The sequence below is a fragment of the Pholcus phalangioides genome, unplaced genomic scaffold (assembly GCF_987345545.1).
Source record: "Pholcus phalangioides strain wild (caught in Gottingen) unplaced genomic scaffold, Ppha-v1.0 ptg000024l_1, whole genome shotgun sequence".
In the NCBI taxonomy this organism is placed as follows: domain Eukaryota; kingdom Metazoa; phylum Arthropoda; class Arachnida; order Araneae; family Pholcidae; genus Pholcus; species Pholcus phalangioides.
In genome coordinates, this window is record NW_028301616.1 from 10,843,534 (window position 1) to 10,864,826 (window position 21,293).

At 38.3% G+C, this 21,293-nt stretch overlaps 2 protein-coding genes across 9 annotated transcripts in view; one reads left to right on the forward strand and one right to left on the reverse strand.

Annotated features, from left to right (window-relative positions):
- Positions 1-3,861, forward strand: part of sli (slit guidance ligand) — a 273,161-nt gene extending 269,300 nt beyond the window's left edge. For 2 of the 3 annotated variants that reach the window (XM_089251401.1, XM_089251402.1), the window contains exon 34: positions 800-3,861. In XM_089251401.1, coding sequence (XP_089107527.1) covers positions 800-1,038 — 239 coding nt within the window. In that variant the 3' untranslated portion in view covers positions 1,039-3,861. The remainder of the gene's footprint in view (positions 1-799) is intronic. The other variant, XM_089251403.1, reaches the window with a different exon arrangement.
- A 2,258-nt stretch (positions 3,862-6,119) lies between these two features.
- LOC149068727 (rhotekin-2-like) overlaps positions 6,120-21,293 on the reverse strand; it is a 96,657-nt gene continuing 81,483 nt past the window's right edge. For 3 of the 6 annotated variants that reach the window (XM_089250399.1, XM_089250397.1, XM_089250396.1), the window contains 4 exons: positions 19,518-19,643; positions 16,111-16,276; positions 11,453-11,569; positions 6,120-6,354 (listed from right to left, as the gene is read on the reverse strand). In XM_089250399.1, the coding sequence (XP_089106525.1) occupies positions 6,308-6,354; positions 11,453-11,569; positions 16,111-16,276; positions 19,518-19,643 (456 nt within the window). In that variant the 3' untranslated portion in view covers positions 6,120-6,307. Of the gene's footprint in view, positions 6,790-11,452; positions 11,570-16,110; positions 16,277-19,517; positions 19,644-21,293 lie in introns of all 6 variants that reach the window. The other 3 variants (XM_089250395.1, XM_089250394.1, XM_089250393.1) reach the window with 1 other exon arrangement.

A 21,293-nucleotide genomic window follows, 5' to 3' on the forward strand; every position in this document is an offset into this window, starting at 1 on the left:
AGTGTGGCTACAGATATTACGATCTTTCTTCATCTAACAACTTTACCTGGATGACTAAAAACCTGGTGCCCTATATACCTTTAGTTGATCATTAAGAATCGGCTTCAAATTGCATACATCATCGATTTTGTAGCATACAAAATTTACAGTCCTGTATTAATAATCAAACCACCACACCCTCGCAAAGCACTTTTCCTTTCCTGCAGGTAAGATACCGTGCATGCAGAGCCGTCTTTTAAGAGCATCATAGCCCTACTGGCAAAGAGATTTTTCTGAGGCATCCTACCTGTATACAAGTACATGCAAAAATTGATACAGGTCTGATTATTATGAGTCCCCCTCTTACCTAAGGCCCCGGGTCGTGTTCGGGTGAGCCCATGCGTTAAAACGGCACTGCGTACGTGGGTAGTCTGAACTAATGACTCGTGATGACGTCCAGTTCATCATGTGTGCTCTGCAGAAAGAATTGATCAGTGCTTTTATAGTTTGATTCAACTACTCACTACTATTACAACTCACCGGTTGCGAGGGTGGGATGGTAGTTTTTTCGCAAATCCCTGTAATTTTTTTTTTTCTTCAAAAAATCATCTTTCCCACACGGATTCTACAATAGTTTTTTTATGAATTACTGAGACTGTGTCATCATCTCTCTACACCAAAAAGATATTTCGTACTGTTTAACAACTAGTGTAAACTATCATGAGAGACGGTTGACATGTGCCGCAATCTTTTGTCAGAATCGCAAAAAACCATTGTCATTAACCTTTCATGACTCAGTCCAGATAGCACTAAGATGCAGAACGTTCTCTTCCAGCCCCGACGTGTCAGAAAGAACAGTACAGGGAGTACCTGGAGGAGAATGGCTGCCGCTCGAACAAGATGATCAAGATGGCCAACTGCGTCGGATCATGCGGAGACCAATGCTGCAGGCCTCAGAGGATCAAGAGACGGAGCGTCAGGATGATATGCGCCAACGGGAACAAGTACACTACTCAAGTGGACGTAATACGCAAGTGCAAATGCTCGCAAAAATGTTGAAGGAAACTCTTTTTCTCTTTCTCTCAACATGAGGAAAAATAACATTAATACTTTTGATTTTTTCCATGTTTTAGGATTATATGATGCTTATTTTCGGATTCACGAATCCACCGAAATTCAAGGTTCTTTTGTTTGAATCCTCCATTACATCATCAACATGAAGTGTTGAAAGAAAAAAAAAAGCCAACATGAAAGCTTATATTTGTAAATTATTGCTGTGCTCAGTTTGTGTATTGAAGAAAAAGAAGCCATTTTCATCATTAACATGAATTTAGTATTACATTCATTTCCGGTATATATTACTATGTTGTTTTCCTTCAATGGCCAGTGTGTTTTTTTTCCGTGTTCGGTTTTTAATGTTGATGTACAAATCGCATGTTTGACCATACAAGGGTATGAGGAAAAAAATCTGATATATATATATAGTATAAGAGAAGAATAATTATATTATGGACATTAGTTTTCACCCTTGCACCGTCAGTCTAAGAAGCATCCGTGAGATGGAGATACTGAATGCTGTAGCTTTATTAAGCATAAATTAGTGGACGAAAAAAATATTTTTCATTGTAAAATTTTTGATAAATGGGAATCTCAGTTTGTTTCACATGCTTGATGTCTTGAGAATTTTGTATTCGATTTTTTTGTTCTTGACTATTTGGTGTCTTTTCTAACACATTACCGCTCTAACAAAGCCGAATTGAAGCCAGTGGAGTGAGTTACTTGGCGTAGTTTCCACCCTTGTTTACGATGGCGTCATCGCATTGTTTGGTGTTCGAAAATTCACTGTGTTAAGATTTTGCTTCCTTATTGTTTTTTTCTAACCCATTATCGAACGCATAGAGCTGTAAGCCCAATCGAAACCAATGTGGCAACTTATTTGGTGCAGATCTCACCTGTTTACGATGACGTCATCACAGTCGGTTGGTGGTGGATGTTTGAAGGGTATGAATTTTGTAATTGATATTTTTTGCCTTTCTTGAATGCTTCCTCAATGTCTCTTCTTTCCTTTTTATCGGATGTATGACACTAATAGAGCTGAATTCAAGCTAATATGGAGACATTTCGCGCAGGTCCCACCTATTGACGCTGACGTTATTAGTTGGTGGATGAGTGTTTGGTGTCTCAAAAGTATGTATTTCGTAACCAATATTATGTTTCTTGAGTGTTTCCTCGGTGTCATTTCTTACCCATTATCGGTCGTTTGACACTAATAGAACCAAATTAAAGCCACTATGGCTACTTATTTTTCGAAGATCCCACCTTTGCACTATTAGACGTGGTCGAAAATTAAACGTCTCAAGAATTTTGTAACCAAAATATGTTTCTTGAATATCATCTTTTATATTTTTTGCCCCGTTATCGCGGTAACAAAGCCAATACGGGGTGTTATATAGCAGAGATCTCCCACCTGTTTGCAATGACGTCATCGCTGTTGGTGGTCAAGAACTTGATGTCCCAAGAGTATGAATTCCGTAACCATTCTTGAATGTTTCCTCAGAGTATTTTTTGACCCAATAAAGCCAAATTGAAGTATAGCGACTTCCTTGGCAAAGATGCCACTTGTTTAGGATGATGTATCGCGTGTTGTCGAAAATTCACCATTCACCATCTCAAGAATTTTGTAATCAAAATCCTTTTATTGAATATCAACTCAGTATTTATTCTAACGAATTATCACAAGTATGACGCTGTAACTAAGCGAATAATGGTGCAGATATCACCTCTTGACGAAATCGTCATAATTAGTTGGAGTTCCTCCCCCCCCCCCACTAAGACTTCAGTGTCTCAAGAATAAGAATTTCGCAACAGAAAACCATGTCTTAAATATTACCTGATTGTTTTTAATGACTGCAGGACAATAAAAAACGCTAAATTGAAGCCAATATGGCTTAGTCATTAAGCGCAAATCTCACTTATTTACGGTGACATCATCACGATTGATTGGTGGTCAAGACTTCAATATCTCCACAGCGTGAATATTTAACCTAAATGTGTGTTTCTTGAATATTGCATTCCCCTTTATTGGACGCATGATTCTAATGGCGACTCATTTAGCGGACAAACAACTTGTTTACGATGACGTCATCAACGTTGGTTGGTGGTCGAGCATGCTGAATCCTATTTGATTCTGGTTGTTTTCGGATTCTCCTTGAAATATTTGTGTACGTCGATTATATTTGTGTGAACTGGCAACATGTTCAATGTTTATGAAATCATGCGCGTAATATTTATACGATGAACACTAATGGGAATAAAATTAGGTATTTACATAAAAGGAGTGTCCATAGAAAGCTAAAGGAAAAAAAAAAACCGCATTTCTGTAATTCCGCTTGAAAGACCGTAAAAACAATTGTTTAAATACAAATACAACGCCACAACAGGCAAAATGCCCAACGAGGTGGCTGAAATCGTCGAATCTTATTTTTATTGGAAACCCTATTGGATTATTTCGTATCGTCTCACAAATACATCCGTCATTTTGCTTTTCCACCTCGAATGAGAAACTCGCCTACCATCTTGATTTAAGTGCTTGTTACGAGTTCAGCGTCCCAATAGAAAGAAGGATGACATCTTTAATTAGTAGTAAGGAGAGACCATATGTCCTGTATTTTTTTATATGGCAGTCTCATTATTTCGATAAAAAGTTTTGTTCAGCATTTTGGAATAAGCCAACTTCAATTCGTCATCTCGACTCAAACAGTGAATGTGCGTGATTTGCATAATTTTATAATTAAAAAATACAAATTTGTAACTTCTGTTAAGATGAAAACATTCTAATTTATTTAAATGATTGCTTCATGATTTTAATGTAGCAGCTTGAACTTTGAATAGTTTTGCTCGCTGCTTCCCACTGATAGACAAAATTTCCAATCAAAATTGGAACATCCAGCAGCGTTAGAATTAATTGGTGATTTCTCCCATTAACTATCCCGATATTCCCTATTGTTTTATATAATTTATTCTAGTAACCAGTATTTGTCTCGCTGAATTATGATCATTTTATAAAAAAAATGGGCTGACCGAATGAACGTTGTCTTACTTTCGTGAAATACACCACTGAAATTTTTTTTGCTATCATGTTTTGCATTCATCCTTGGCGGTTTTTCGGCGATTGTGGCGGTAAGCGGCTTTTCTTACCTTTGGCAACAATTGGAGATGTTTTGTATCAACAATTTCCTTTCCTCCATATTTTTCGGGAGAAAACTCGATCACCTAGCTATATTGGAAACTTTTGACGGCATATATCCGGTTTCGACTCCATTTATTTACGGTGACGTCATTCTATGTTATTGAGGAGCAAGTGTATCCCATTGCTATCTTTGAATCCCACCACTGATCGCTTTAAGCCTTTCGTTATAAAATAAACACACGCGAAATGTTTTTTTTTTAAATATTTATTCTAGTCCCTAACTGTGAAACAGCAGCTTTAGGCTCTTTTTGCGTAGAGGCCTATCACCTATTAATGACTTTTAAAGAGAAGATATTATGCTCTTCTAGGCAGCTGCGAGGCATTACACACATTTATAACGCATATGAAGTGTAAAACTCTTACGGATATCGTGACGAGCGACGCATGGTTATATAAGTGTATTGTTTTTGATCTAATTCTATATTACGGGTCCATGGATCAATCAATCAAAGTGTTTTGAAATTAATTTAGCATGTGATTTGTGGAATATATGGAGTTCGAATATACCTTCCATATATTGTTTTTTTAGCGAGGAAATTCATGTCACGAAAATATGAAATACATCTAATTTCTTTCCTCCATGTAAATAGCAAAAAAAAAAATGATTATTTGTACAGTAGGTGTTTGTATTTTACGCTTTGATTCTTGGTGTGTAACCTCGGAAACAAAACAAAGAGAGAGAGAGGCTTTTTATGGACTAAATATGGCTGCTTTTAGTACATAATTATGTATTTGCAATTAGTTTGGAAACGAAATCGTGTATTTTCTTCTTTTCCGTGTTAATATTTATAAAAAGAAAGTTTTTTATCCCATTTTTTGTTTTTTCTCCTGAATTATTTCTTCAGGAAGAGGAAAAAAAAAAATATTGTATTATATATAAATACACTGTATAAGAAGAAGAGATCTTTAGACACAGAGAGAATGCACAAGAAAAACACATTTATACACACACACACACGTTCGAGGTTTTTGATAGTGTGGCAGAAAAAGAGTAAGGCATTCTAATATGAGATAGCGATTTATATGTGTTTTGTTTTTTTATATATAATTCAACTCCCCCTCTCTTTCTAATTATTATTATTAATTATTTTGTACATTATATTGTCTGTTTATTCGTTATATTTCACACATTGTGGAATTGAAAATAACTGTGGTACAAATTTAATAAACTTTTCTCCTGAAAAATTTGTGTCTGTGAGAATTTATTTCCTTTTTTTGATATTTGAATGTGAACGTTGGCTTTCTTAATGTAAAATTTTCTTTTGGCTTTAAGCTAGGGTGAACGTATGACTCGTACTTTCCGGAAATTTTGATAGTCCCGGCTTTTTTTTTTCATAAAATTATGGTTTCATAAATTTTATATGTATATATGGTACGTTTTTTCTCCATACTTTCATTGAAGCCTAAGTAAATTTTTCGGAAGAAAGAATTTCAAAGAAGGAATCAAGAACTAAAACTATTTTCCAAACTTATTAATTTTTCAACGACAATTATGACTGAAAATTTAAATTTCATCTCAGATTTGTGATGTTTAACGCTATGAATTGCATTTCAATTCACCGTGATTCTCAGTAGCGCTTCATCTCCCGCCATTTGGCGACTTTTCAGATATTTCAGTCATAACCGGCAGCTTATTGATCCCAAATTCTCTTTTTATTCACTGGCCAGACTCGGATGACTCAGTTAGCTCTATCAATCGGAAAAATTAAAAGTCCCCCCCCCCCCCAAAATAGAAATTCATAGAAATTATGACTGTGTTAATTTCATGTTCAAGAATTTTTAATTTCAAAAAAACATCTGTTGAACCTCAAAAATCTAATATAATTTCCGCCATCATATATTGATTAAAGATTTTGAGTGTGTGACTTTTGCAATATAAAAACACCAAGAGTTACGATGGAATTATTTATATAACATGTAAAAAAAACCAATTGACAGGTGACGATCAAAACTAAATTACATGACAAAATAATATTGCTTTTTCGTACGCTCTCGTACGCGAACAGTTTTGGCTTGAGTTTACAACAACATCCACAATGAAAAACTCTCTAGAAAGAAAGGTAACTACATCCCTCGTGATTAACGCCCTCCAGGCCAAATTGACTGGCTAATGATGTCTTGAAGATCTGCAAAAAACAAATGACGATGTAGGCAATTGAAATTTGCACAGAAAAATTCTATGATCTTTCCTCATTCCAGATCTTCATCTATTTATCTAGTTGACTGACTGAGCAGTAATCGTCAGTCATGGTTCCACTGCGTAAAAAACGGAATCAACGAGTCCCATTGAGCAAAAAATGATACATAATATTTGTCATTAAAATAAGGAACTGCTATTTAGAATTGCAAGTTTGAGTCGAATGTCTTCATGAAGACGGATTTCGGCCTCGATGGCGTCTGCAGCTCTAACGAGTTGGATGTCGAAGAACCGGAACTAGTTGACCACCTGAAAGCCGGCGTCGACAGGCGACTCGAGCGACCGCTACTACGACTCGAGCGACCACCGACGGCGTGGTCATAGAATGGACTTTCACTAACTGGCGATGATGGCTCCGTACCATCTGCAAGGAAAAGCTCAGTTTTAATTTGTAAGTTTGTTTATTGATTCATTAAACAATGTGGAAACTTGTTTTAACCCTCACTCTACGCTAATATCAGTACTCGGTATGTCAGAAGCGGTGAAATTTTCTTACCACCTGATTATTTTAAAATAATCACAGTAAAATTACAATTGAAACAGGTAAATAACATAAATGGTAAAAATATTTTCAGCACAGCTGCACATTGATCATTTTTGTCGCACCACGGTAATTTTCTGCGCACGACAGCTAATTAGACCAGGAGCTACAATTTATTGCCGATTCCGAACGGCAGGCTTGTTTTTATACTCACTGAGAGGTTGATGCGCTAGCCCCTTGATGTGGGACTCCCTGCGGTAGAAATCTTTATCTGTGGCCATGTCGCCGTTTCTGTTGTACCCCTGCGTCAGGAAATTTTCTGACAAGGACGAACCGTGTATAGAACTCGCGACACCTCTAAACATCCTTTGATACTTTAGGCGAGTATTTTATCGCCCTGGGCTATCGCGCCCCCACCAGAGCTGTACAAAGTTCTTTTTTTTTTTTTTAATTTAAATACTACGAATAGGGCCTTGGCATTTAAATTTGTGAACCGGCTTGAAGGGTTAATAGATGACACTGATTCACGTACAGGGTGTTTCAACAAGGGCACCCTAACTTTGAAACGCATAACTTGTGATAGATAGGAAAGTGAAAGAAGCAGTTCGTTTAATAGGCAAGCGTGGTATGCCAAATACGCCGGTTTGTGGAATGAGTTGCAACTTTGAACTGAGACCGTGACGTCATCTATAAGCTAATGTCTTTTTAACAGTGGGTAATGTTTACAACGTAAACATGGGTAAATTCACATTGCCCAGAAAGGACATGACAAAAGTGGATCTGGTTAAAAACCACTTTCCTCAATGTCTATTGCAATCGATGCATATGTCTCACATATGAACTACTCAAGCTGATATAGTGTTCGAGGAATCTTGCTGTAAACAATGATTTTCTAGCAGACACAAGAATCGCGAAATAAAATGATTGTGGTGCCACCGATCAGTAAAAACTGCGATTTTTCAAAACATTGCATCTGAAATTTCAGGCCTGTCTATTAAACATAAGACCTGTTTCGTTTTCCATGTATCATTCTTTCCAAGTTATGTCATTTCAACGTTTAAGTGGAATGTTGTTTGGACGTCCCTTACATATGGTATTATCCGGTGTTTTCAAAGAAACATCCTTCCAATGTCGCATTCAATCCATGTGTAGTTAATTACTTGGATCGACTTTTCAAATCGTTTGTTCGCTTAGCAATCGCTAATGCCGTGCATGGCAGGGTGTTACTCAGGGCCGTATCAAACAGCATAATAAGCTCCTGGTCAAAGCTATATCCCAGGACCTTTTCTACCCGCCTCGTAATACTAACTAACCAATTTACATCTCAAACTTATAGCACCAGATCTTATCAGCATGGAATCCGAGGCCCCAGAGCTGTGAATAGGTGGGCAAATGCATTAAAGCAGCCCTGGGGTTAACTCTTTTATCTTCCATTCAGAAATGAACTAAATGGTGGAAACAACACTCAATGCGTGATTCCTATTTCCCGCCCTCTGTTGTAAAGCATTCTTGAAAAAATCATCTAAAAATCACAAGCCCCTCTCCCCGAAAGCGGTTTCTTTTTTTTTGGAAAACAATCGTCGGTTGCGGTGATGCCATCTGTTGTGAATATATGCGAGTGACGCTGCCAAGGGAACGCGCATAAGTCCTCATTCTACGTTTTGGAATCTAGTAACCTTACGTATATGTTGTTTTTTCTGAAATTTTTGTTAATGTAGTGAAGTCATGTCTTGAAGTCATGTCTTGAAGTATATATAAGCGGTAGATTTCCCCGACTGTGTTTAAATAATGCACAATATGCAGTAATAAATGCTCGGCGATGCTGCCATCTACATTTTCAGTTGGCAGCTATAGGAGAGACTATTGTCCGTTACTTCAGTTTCTGAATCTTTCTAGAAAGTTTTTCTTTTCTGGAAACAAGAATCTTTTACTATATAATAATTTATTTGATTAAATCAAATTACTGTATGCCATAGAAAACAAAATATAAGTTGATTGCTATAAAAGTAAAAAAAGTACAAATAATATTTATTATTCTAATTTTTTGTGGTAATGGGCTATGTACAGCTACTCAACGAGGAACTGGCACTGCAATGTCAGCTTCTCAAGTTTGAATCACTAGTTGATGAAGCCACCATCTTCTGCTGAAAAGACACCGCCAACTTTTTTTTTTAATACTGATTCTAAATGAACGCACCGCAAAAACCTCAGAAGTATTTCAATTTTTACGAATTTCAACCTGTGAACCAAGATACATGGAATTTTTTTTTTGTGTGTATTTCTGTCGTCGTGGAAAGTAGATCTTCCCATTCCATACCCTCCGCACAACATTCGTACTACTATACTATACATGAACCTCGTCCACATTCCTCTGCGGAACGTCTAACGAAATGGTACATGTTTGAATGTACGTATCCGTGTTGTGGATCTAATGTAAAATTTGTTTCTGTGCGATGCTTGTTACGTGTAGTGCAGCCATCTACCATCAGTTTTTCTAACTATAAGTGAAGTGTAATGGTTAAACATTTTACCGTCGTAGTCCTGTTATTCCCTGTTGCGAGACAGTATTCGTACCGGTGTTCCGTGTTTCAGCCTTTTTCATAAGTTCTACTTTCTCACATATACGCACTTAAAACGTAATTTAGCCATTAGCAGCTTATACCTGCCACGTCACTAGAGGTTTTCGGCATGTTTAGAAATTCACTCGGATAGTTACAGAAAATAGCACAGCATTGAACAAATTCTGAAAACTCCGAGGTTATCTGTACAGCGCGGAGAAATTGAACAGATAATTAAAAATTGTTTTGGCTGTAATTGGCAACCTTCCTCGTCTCAGAAATTTTTTTTTTTTGGCACATAACTTGACTTTGAAATTTTTTTTCCATAATTGGTAACTATACTTGCATTTGACAATTTTTTGTGATAAATTTGCGATATCCCATGTGGATCCCGTATTTTTATGAAGGAAATATGGTCAGCCTAAACTTCACGTGTCGTGTCGTGTTGTGTGTATTGATACTTTTCTACCGGGACACCTTTCACAGGCCAGATGGAACGTCTTAATTGGTCACATTTGGCCCGCGGGCCGGAGGTTGGGCAGCACTGTATCAGACTATTTTTAAAACCAAAACTGAGCGCAACTCAGGTCTATCGCCATGGGCAATTTACTACTTAGTGAGTTGTGCCGGAAGTGTGTGTTTACCTAACAGTTTGAGTGCGTATCTAGTGTTGTGTATGATTTTTTCAGTGCTGCCATCAATATTTCAGAAGTGAAGTGTAACGATTGAATAATTGTACCGTTGTAGGCCTGTTGTTCTCTGTGGCGAGTGATTTTAACGGGGAGATCGACTCGCATTCGCACCTCGAAGTTGAGAACCACAGAAAACTAACTTCAGATGACTACCACTTCTGTGGGGTTCGAACTCGGGACCTCGCGATGCGAGTCCGTCACTATGACCCACAACGGCCACCATACTAGTCTATCCCCCACTTTCACCTGGAAAAGTAACAGCGTAGCAATTTATTCCAACTTCGAGGAGGGAATGCGAGCCGATCTCCCCGTCAAAAATGCAGAGAGCAGCACTGGTGACAAGCATTGCACAGAAACAAACTTCACGTTATACTCACGACAACATATACGTGCTCAGCATTGTCCAGGTCTTCTTCGACACCACCTGCTTATATCTCCTTAATAGAGACAGCGCAGCAGCGGCCCTGATCTGGTTAGGAGAGGAGTCTAGCAATTTACATCCTACTTCAAACAATACAGGATGTATTATTATAGAAGGTAGTCTAGTTTGGTGTGGGCCTCAGATACGATGTTTATCCCAAAAACGGGACAAAGAAGTGTCTCAAAAATGTTTCATGGAATACCGGGACCAGAGCCCCCACAATGGTAGGCTGACAGGTCTCTAGCCAATTACCATCATTTTTTTTTCTCATAACGTAAACTCACTCTAGAAGGGCCCGTGAGATCCCAGCGTAGGGGTCCTGCTCCCAGGATGTAGCGGCCATGACCAACAACATCTATAGTAGAAGGCATCCGCACGAAGCTCTTGACGTCACTGAAGGTCATCTCGCTTATAGCCATACTACAAAAAAATGGTAAAGATGGCACATGCGTTGGCCTGCTATATCCAATAGCTATAGGTGAGATGACCACCTTCAGTGACGTCATGAGCCTCGCCGCAGTGAGCGACAGGCGTACAACGGTATAATTATTCATTCATCGCACTTCATTCACTATGAGTTAAGAAAAAACTCATGGTTTAAAAAAAAAATTGATTGTAGACGGCAAAGCATTGCACAGAAACAAAAATTCACGGATGGTGGTCACTATACGTACACAAATATTCCAACATGCACCAATTCGTTAGAATTCCGCAGGGGAATATGGGCGAGGTGCATGTGTCCGGTTTAGTAGTGGTGACGTCGCGAGCTGCTCGCGCAGGCCTGCTATATATGGTGCTGCCTAACTGAGACTTATTTTTGGTATACTGGATGTCTGAAAGCACCGTAATTGCAATTATACAGTTTCGATAATTACCTGCGAAAGGCGTCTCATCGTACAAAGAACTGTTTCTTCCTTTGGAATATCGTGTCTGCCGCCTTATACTCGGCGATGGTATGTCTGCAATGGCGTCTGTCGCTGGTTTCCAAGAACCTGCAATACATTGGACATATTTCTCATCACATTCTTAAAAAATATAAATAAATTATCGCATTATTTACTTATTAGAATAACCGTGTTGTAAAGTATTGATTACACCGCTCAACAAAGAAAAGAAAAACTTTTCGTGTTCCCAAAGGAAATTTTGACGGTTTTGGGGTATATTGGGGCTGCTGTGGTTACAAAACCGATGATGGTTTTGCCGAATTGGCCCTAGTTTTCGAGATAATTCACTTCCAACGTTTCAAGCTAGTCTTCAGACACTAATTTTTTTCGTCGCATTGTTATTCAATACATTATTGTATTTGTATCGTGATCAGAGACATAGGTTGTCTTTCTTTATTAATATTAAGCTTATTATTGATTTACATTTCGCACACTTCGAATGTGATTTGTATGCTGCTTATGGTGTTACCACTGAAACTTAATCGCTTTATCTCACAAAACTAGAGCCAATCTTACAAAACCAATGCCAGATTCGGAATCAGCGCTACAAAATCACTCTGAAATATCTTTGCCTATTGATCGTTTTTGTCGCACCGCGGTCATTTTCTGCACACGAGGGCTAATTAGACCGTGGTCTACAATTTATTGCCGATTCTGAACACGGCAGCATTTCTTTATACTTACCGAAAGGTTGGTGCGCTGACCCCCTCAGTGTGGGACTTCTTACGGTAGCAATCTTTTTCCGTGGTCATGTCGCTGTTTCTGTTGTACCCTTGCGTCAGGAAAGTTTCTGACAAGGAACGAACCGTGTATCGAACTCGCGACACCTCTAAACATCCTTTGGTACTTTAGGCTAGTATCTTATCGACCTGGGCTACCGCGCCCTATCTTTACCACTGACTTACTGTATTTGTTTATAAAGCACTCTTCGAATGTGATTTTTATACTGCTTATGTATCACCATTGAAATTTAACTTTCAATTTCACTCGAAAACACTAGAGCCAATCTGGAAACGAATTCCGGAATCAGCGCCCCAAAATCGTCCTAAAATCACGGCATATATAAGCATTGAAAACAAAATCAGCGTATCTCTCTTGTGAGCAGTGTTATATATATACTCTCTTTCCCCATTTTATGGGAAAAAGACTTCTTTCGACTAGTAACTCTATAACATTTTGCATAACTTATAAGTTATATCATGATAAATATGACTATATGAATATTCGTCTCACACATTTCTGTTATGTTGATGAGATGAATTTTTGATAATTGGGGTGATTTTTCAGTAATTAATAATTTTTGGGTGAAATTTGGCAAATGCTCGTTTTTTTTCATATTGTCAATCAAAAAGTAACCCGTATTTGCAAAATAACGCATGACCCGTATTTAATGTACTATCCCATTTTTTGGCTGTCCTGGTTTTCTTCAAAGAAACTAGCATTGCTTTTAAAAGAAGCTAATTTGAATTTTTCCTGTGCTCTGATGTTATGAATGTACAGATAGGAAATTTACATCACTTTTCTTTTTTTTTAAATGTGAACCATTGCAAAATTTTACTGCACTTTTGCTCTAAAAGGTCAATTAAAGTTTTTGCTCTTTTGTTTTCTTGCTTATTAGTGACTCTGAATAACAGAAAGCATTTTTTTTTTTTTGTAGCAATTTTGATGACAATTAGGATGCCCTGTATTTCCTTAAAGACCTTGATATGTATTACCCAATACCCAGTATTGATTTTGGGGGGGAAAAAAAGTGACATTCGGGATGACCATATTTCACGAAAATACTCATAAATGAATGATCGTGAACACTGTAAAATAAGAGACATGATCAATTCTTGCCAAAAAAAGAGAAATTGCCAAACGCTGAAAAATTTATATATTGCTGAAAAATATCCAGTGGTTGGTAAATAAAGAGCTCGGCTAATCGCAATGAATTAAAATCTAAGTTAAAAAGCGTTGGACATGTGAAAAATTTAAGATGAATATTCTATTTATAGCCCGAATTTAATATAGGGAGGGCAGAAAGTCCTGGCCGCACATTTTAAAAATTAATAAATCGTCCAATCGACATAAAAGGGGTGCGGTTTTTATTAAAATACTTATTATGGCCTGGAGCTTTTGTTTTTGTGATGATGTGCAGTGAAACCACTATTTTGCGAACCCGGCGGGACAAAAAACTTCGTCCGTGAAAGAGGGGTGACCGTTAATCAAGGATTTGAAATGCATAATTTTATTATATAATCGGAAATTATTATTACGCCGTAAAAGAGGTATGACCGTTAAGAGGGGTTTTATACAGTAAAACCTCGCTACAACGATACCGACAAATCCTTCAGCAACGATATTTTTTCGTCTTGTTTGAAATCGCCTATAGTCTAATCTCTAAAAAATGTTGAACACCTCTCGACACAACGATATTCTATACTACGATAAATCCCACTATAACGATATTTTTGAGATTTTAAAATTTCTACAACGATATTTTTTTATATTTAGCTCAAAATCGTCTTGAATTGAATTTTAACGTTGTCACTTGTTTTCATTCTTCCAAGAGCGTCAAAAACATCGGTGTTTTGCACCGCATAATACCGAAAATAAAGCTGTTGGTATCGCCACTTTCTCTACGACACAAAAGTGCAATACGTTTACAGAAGAAATGCATCTGAATGAATTTCATAAACAAACTAATTAATTACAGTTTTGTGCGACGAATAAATACTTCAAAGGGCGTTTTCTGTTGGTACTAACAACGCGCAGATTTAGAAAAGATGCCAACAGCAGCATAAATTTGGTGGCACGTGATGACAATGTTACCTATCAATATAACAATAATCCCTCTACAACGATATTTTTCTTCGCGCGCAAAATATCTTTATATTGAGGTTTCTCTGTAAACGAATAAATTTTTAAAAAAAATCAAATTTCACACACACACAGAAGGAACTTTATATCGCATAAAATTCCATATTAAACATAAAATTCAACACAAACAGTGCGTAATTAATCTTTATGAGGATTTGCATTGAATAAAACCACCACATTTCAATATAATCAGTTAATCACCATAGGCCATAGTCGGAGATTGGCTTGGAAGTCTGGGGGGGGGGGCAAGGTCATTATTGCCCTCCACGCCCCCCCCCGTATCTCCGCCCATGCCATAGGCGGAGATAGACATGAAAGGGTGCGGGGAGGCATGATGATGAGACCATTCATACAGGTGCATATACATTTGATCAGTCGGCAACGTCATTTCACTGGGCCCCCTCGTATCTCCGCCCATGATAAGCACCCTTTGTGGTTCAAGGTACATCTAAACAGGTAAAAGGTGCTCATGTTGGAATGTGGTAGTTTTATGTAACGCAAATCGCCATAAACTTTCACTATGTACTGTTTTTGCTGCATTTTATGTAAATGTCAATGAATTAAATGCAATGTGTTATGTCGTGATACAGTGCAATCTGTGAGTAAAATTTTAAAATATTTCTTTAATTAAAAAAAACAAAAACTCCAAAAATTCAGGCTTTCGTCCCACCCTGTATAATTTTAAAATTAACTGTTGCAATTGAAAGTAATTTTCATCCGTGGTTTCCGTAAAGAATAAAAATTCAAGAAGCATCTTTAATAATACGTGAGAGAATAAGAGATATTTTTGTTCAAATATCGAGATGGCCAAGATTAAGGACAAAGCGAAAATTGCAAGGGCAATGACTAAAGCCAATAGAGCCTTTGCCGTGTCAAGTTTGACAGAAAGAAACAAAGACAAATATGTGTGTGGAATGTCCCGTTAAATACGGGTCATATGGTATGACAATATTAGTTGTTTTCAACTCGAAGAATCTGTTTCTCTGCCATCTTTCGGCAAAAACTTGAAGCGCCAATTCACGGGTTCTTTATAATTACGACAGATGGCAGCAGCAACACAGTTACAGCTCAGAGGGCATATCTGATTCGAAATACTCTTGCGAAATTAAGATTTTTTACAATGAATAGAATTATCAGATGTCCATGTCCTCTTTTCTGATATCATTTAAAGTGTCCTCCTACGTTTCGCAAAAATTTGCATTTTTTTTTTTTTCCTTTTCAGGTTTCCTGAATTGTTTTTCTTGGAAATTTTTTTTTTCCTACTTTGAAACATATATCTTCATTAGCATGTGTGTTTTTGTGGTTTTTTCCATTAACCAATAGCCGTCGGAATTCCCAGATTTTTCTTATTTTTTTTCGGGGAAGGGGGGGGTTTGTTAATTTTTTTCCTGGAAAAATTATTGCTGAGTCCAGTTTTGTGTCGGTAAGAATAGCGCTGCCATCTGTTATGAAAATTAAGCGAAGTGACGACACTGAGGATGCGTGTGAAGACATCATTCTTTCTCAGTTTTCGATTGTGGTAACCAGGGCTATAACTAGGCTGGGACAGCCGGAGCACTGCCCCGGGGCCCCCGAGTCGAATTGGGGCCTCGCAAAAAATTCACACTTATTGTGCGTAATTTTTTCCTTTTTATGGGGTCCCGAGAAGGTACGCTACGCCCTTAACAATGAATTTCTTCCAAAAAAAAAAAAAAGGCACCACGTTCAAGATTCCAATTGATACTTACTGTAGTCTTCGATGTGCTGATTAATGTGAGCTACCCAAATAGATAGTTCTGACGAAGAATCCGCTGCAAGCAGTACTTCGGACGTTTCACCGTTCACTGTATTCTCCACCCGGAATCCGTACGTGGGATACGAACTGTCAGTCCCTTCCGTTTTCACTTGAGTGCCCTGCGAATAAGATCCAATCAAAATCTATTCAAATAAAACAATTACAATCATAATTAGGATTGCAAAACATTTAAAATTGAAATACGGGGCATACACACAGCGGGTGATTATAAGAAGCTAGTTTGAATTTCCCCACTGTTCTGATGTTATGAATGTTCCCGTACTCTGAGTACTCATCCGAATCCAGGAAATTTTCTGCATATTTCCTCTTAAAATGAGACCCATTGGAGGGAGATTTATGCGATACAAAAATAATTCAATTTTTGACAACCAGGTGAATAAATGACACTTTTTTTACTGAATTTTCTTTTTTCCCATGGTCCATACAGCGTATAAACCCAGTTTCAATGGAATGCGTCAACCAGAAAGGGCGCTGCGTGGGTCTCGGTAATTTCTGTCCCCTGCCATGGCTCAGACCTATACAGCGCCCGTTCTGATGGAGGTATTCCTTTGAAACTCGGCATATATATACGCTGCAGCGTTGCCAAAAGTCGAGAAAACTTTCAACTAGATTCTTTATGAAAAACAACTAGAAACCGGGCTTAAAAACAACCAGAATTAATTTCAGTCATCATTGAAATGACTAAACGTCCCGTACTTACCGGGAAATTTCCGTATTTTAAGGTGATTCAACAAAATAGACTATCTACCAGTACACAAAGAAAAATTTTTGAAAAAGACTAGAAAAACAACCAGCAAAACACAACAATAAAAACTCAACTAAATGGGGTTTTTCCCAACTAAAAGGCCGAAAAAAAGACCAGATCCAGTTGGAAAATAACTATTCGATGGCAACACTGATACGCTGTATGGACCATGGGAAAAATGAAAATTCAATAAACGATAGTTTTTGAGAAAACTACTAACAATTACGGGGACTTCAATTATATAATCACCCTGTGTTTTCCTCTACGTGCAGTTAGACGGAGGCACTCAAGTAGTATACGAAGGTGCGAATATAGGGTTACCCAACGTCCTCCATTAGGAGTTTTTGATGCCATTTCAAGCGTCCTCCTACGTTTTAGAAAATTCATGCTTTTGTCCTCTTTTTCAAACATACAGGGTGTCCTGTAACTGCTAATACGGCCTTTATCTCCTCAACCGTCCGTCGTTCCGTCGCCGAGGAATAGTTTCAATTTAAAAAATGTTCATGATGTGTTCAAAAATTACCTTTTAACGTTGCCCGTTAGTCTTTGCTGTCCTATCCCAAACGTTTTTCCAATTTTTGAATTCGAATATCTCGGCGAATATTGCAGTTAGAAACTTGTAATTTTTTTCCTGTTGGCCTCATTAGGGGCAGGGCAACAACTTTCTAATTGGAGGTTAGAAGACAGGGGAAACAGTAAAAATTTAGATTTCTTATTTTGTTACTCACTGTATTTTCACTCTCAAAACTGATATAGGGTAATTTTTGAACACGTTTTCGGCATTTGTTAAATTGGAATCATACCTCTACGACGGACGGTTGATAAGATAAAGGCCGCCATTATCAGTTACAGCACACCTTGTGTATATATAGCTTGTTTTCTTTCCTCACATATCTTTGCAAGCTTTGACCACTCACCGTCGACCCAAGCTGCCTCCAAGCAGCACAGATGCTATTCTAGCCACGGTTCAGCTTGTTCCAGGATAATATCAAAAAGACATCCCGAAAAACGACTCCGGAAGAACCGCAACACCCATTTTCAGAATACCATTGTTTGCTCACCAACAGCTAATGCCGTATCCATACTCTGAAATGGGGAGGGACGGGGTTGTCCTCCCTTCCATTCGGAAATAAAATAAAAAAATAGGATGTGCAAAAACAACACTCGATGCTAATTTCTATGGTAAGATCGACTCTGGCAAAAAAGCAGAGCCTCCGAAAACAAATGTCTCGTTTTGTTCCAGAAAAAGTCATGAAATTGACGAAACTTTGTGAAAATTCAATGGGAGATCGATATTTGATCTTTTTTTCTTTGTAGCAGTTCTGGTTTGGTTTAGGAATAGGGTTACCAGAAGTCGTCTTTTAGAAGGACATGTCCTCCTTTCCTTCTTTTTGATGTTATTTTGAGAGTCGTCCTATGTTCTAGAAAATTCGCCCGTTTGTTGTCCTTTTCAGGTTTCCCCAATTAATGTCTCTTTTTGTTATGGGGAAATTTTTTTTTTGCACTGTCTTATATATCGCTTCTTTAAAATGAGCGTTTGTGTGTGGTTTTTTCCCCACACGCTTTGACCAATCGCCTTCGAAATTCCCGGAATACAACAACCCAAGTTGCCACCAAGCAGGGTACAGGTGCTGCTCTACCGTGACCCAGTTTGTTTCAGGATAATATGAAAAAAAGACAACAAGAAATAGCTCTGGAAGAAGAAAACCACAACATCCATTTTAAGAACATCATTGTTTGCTCGCCAACAGCTAATACCGTATACTGAAGTTGGGGGGGGGGGGTGAAAATAGGATGTGCAAACAACACTCAATACTAATTCCTATAATGAATTATAAGTCGCCCCTCGCAAAAAAGCAACGCTCCAGAAGGAATAAAACATTCTGACTGTAGAGAGAAAGAAAACCTCTCGCCATACTTCAGGCAAAGTAATAAAACTGACCAGAGGGTGAGAATAACTCACTACGAGCGAAACGGGTCGTTATATATGTATTGGTTTTTTTTCTTCCAACTCATGATGTTTGGCAGTGTTAGAACGTCGAGATATGTTTCAGTTTGCAGACTACTGTGTAGCTATTTACCTTCTTACCACTGCGTCACTCGGGCGAGTAGCTGTTTGACTGACATCATCCAACTCCCCCTATCAGTATAGTCTAAAATTCTTAAGGATTTTTTTTTGGTCAGTGTAGTCACGCAATCTCTTGTGGAAATCGGGGAAAGTGACATTATTAAAGGTGCGCTCAGGTCCTCCTTTCTCAAGTTTCGAATCGGGTAACCCTACTTAGGAAAACTATTGAGGCAACATTTTTTTTTGGTTTAGTGGCGTCATCTGTTTTGAAAATCGGGAAGAGAGCGCAAGCGTCGTCCTTTCTCAGTTTTCGAATCTGGTAAGCTCTGCAAAAAAGCAAGATAATGATTGAATCTAAGAATCATTTCGCGCCCCCGGATGGAGCTCTGCCAATCTTACCCTTAGGGGAAAGCATGCATATTGGCCTACATTTAAACTCCTAAAGGAAAGATAAAGGAAAGAAGTGGGAGGTGGGGGGGGGGGGTTGCTTCAATTTTTTTTTGTTAGATAGAGAAGACAAATATACCTTCTTGACAGGAATGGTGACATCTGGTTTGGAGGTGTGCATTACCGCTGCGCTGTGCCACATCGATAAAGTGAAATTTTTTAATGAGCTCCACATTCGCCGCGATCCCGTCAGGTTACCGATTTGCTATTGAAAAAAAAGAAAACATATTTATAGTAATTATCACCATTATATAATTATCAGTGGGGGGAAAAAGATAATTCACAGGCACGTATCAAAAATTGGGGATTTTTCGTAAAAAAAACTGATCTATGAGTCATTGAAATTCATGGTGGGTTTCGTCACATCAAGTCAGTAGGATTTATAAAAAGCCACCCAGGGTCAATTTTCGAGGCTTGAAAACGTCCCAGGAAAGTCGATGATAATGAGATCTGGTCTGAGTATGATTTCCGAGACTAAGCGTGTGAATTGGCAGGTCCCTCTTGCCCCGGTAAGGTGCCCCAGAAACCATAGTTGCCCTTAGGGCTGTCACCCCCGCGTTCCTGGGGTTGGGGGCAATACACTTACGTTAAAAATAATATTCTTCCACGCAAATTCTGAATTTTCATCAGTTTCTAGAATCATTTCTTTCATTTATTCTAAACACTTTGATCAATTCCAGAATTATTTCTTTCCCATTTCGTTTGAATTTTCACGGGAGCTGGAATTAACTCTTTCATTTATTCTGAATTTTTCATTTTCCGGAATTACGCTTTTTCATTCACTGTATTTTCATGAATGCTGGGATCATTTCTTCAGAATTTTGATGAGTGCTGCAATTATCTCTGTCAATTATTTTTCTTATTTTCAATTCCTGAATTCTGAATATTCATTAGCTCTCAGAAAATTTCTTTCATTAGGTTCTAATTTTAATTGGTTTTGGAATTATTTCTTTCATCAATTCAAATTTTCTTTTTAGTCCAAAATTTTCATTTTTTGTTAATTTACATTCAAATGTTCCCATATTTTCTTTGTATAGATATTTTTTCAGCATTGCCCCCCCCCCCTATTATATTCGCTACAGGCCCCGCGTCTGGGGAAAATGTGACTGTGAAGCAGTATGCCTCAGTATCCCACTTTGATCGGGGGGGGGGGGGGGTCATAATGCTGTTGAGACGGTCCTGACACTACAAAAGGTTACGAAGAGTCTGTATACGGATTTAAGAACGTCATGTATAATGGCCATAGGCAGATAAGGAGGGAAGGGCGGGGTGGGGTCTTGTGCAAAAAAAGTTGTTCAATTGGCATACACGGGAGGGTGGAGACATGGCCGTCTCAACACATGGGCCCACCTGGGCACGTCAGTAAGGCCACAGCAGCATAGGATCGGGGGGGCTCGTAATTAATGGGATTTGGTACTGTTATTTTCAAGAGTAAAAATAATGAATAAGTAAGCAGTCACTTTTTCAGCTAAGCGGGGTACCATGATGCTGATAAGGTGATCCTGGGTGGAGGTGGAACTTTTTTCACTATACACAAACTCGTTAATTCAGCCCTTTCCCCGATCGAGGAGCCTGTATCGGCTTCCGCGAGGCCATGGATTTTACTCCATTTTATCGGGTTGATCCGTTTATGCGGCGGCCCATTTTTGTTCTCAAAAGAGTAACCTCTCTTAACAAGTTTTGATTGTATTCTCTGCGGGCATCAACCAAAATAAGTGCGCCTTGATAGCAGTCACACCGAAGATCGAAACCGAGGGTGCTTTGGGGCCAAGAATGCTCACAACATTTTGTGGCATCTTCCAGAATCAGGGCCGTCATTTCAACTTTTTCCGGGGGGGAGAGTGGGGGGGGGGAA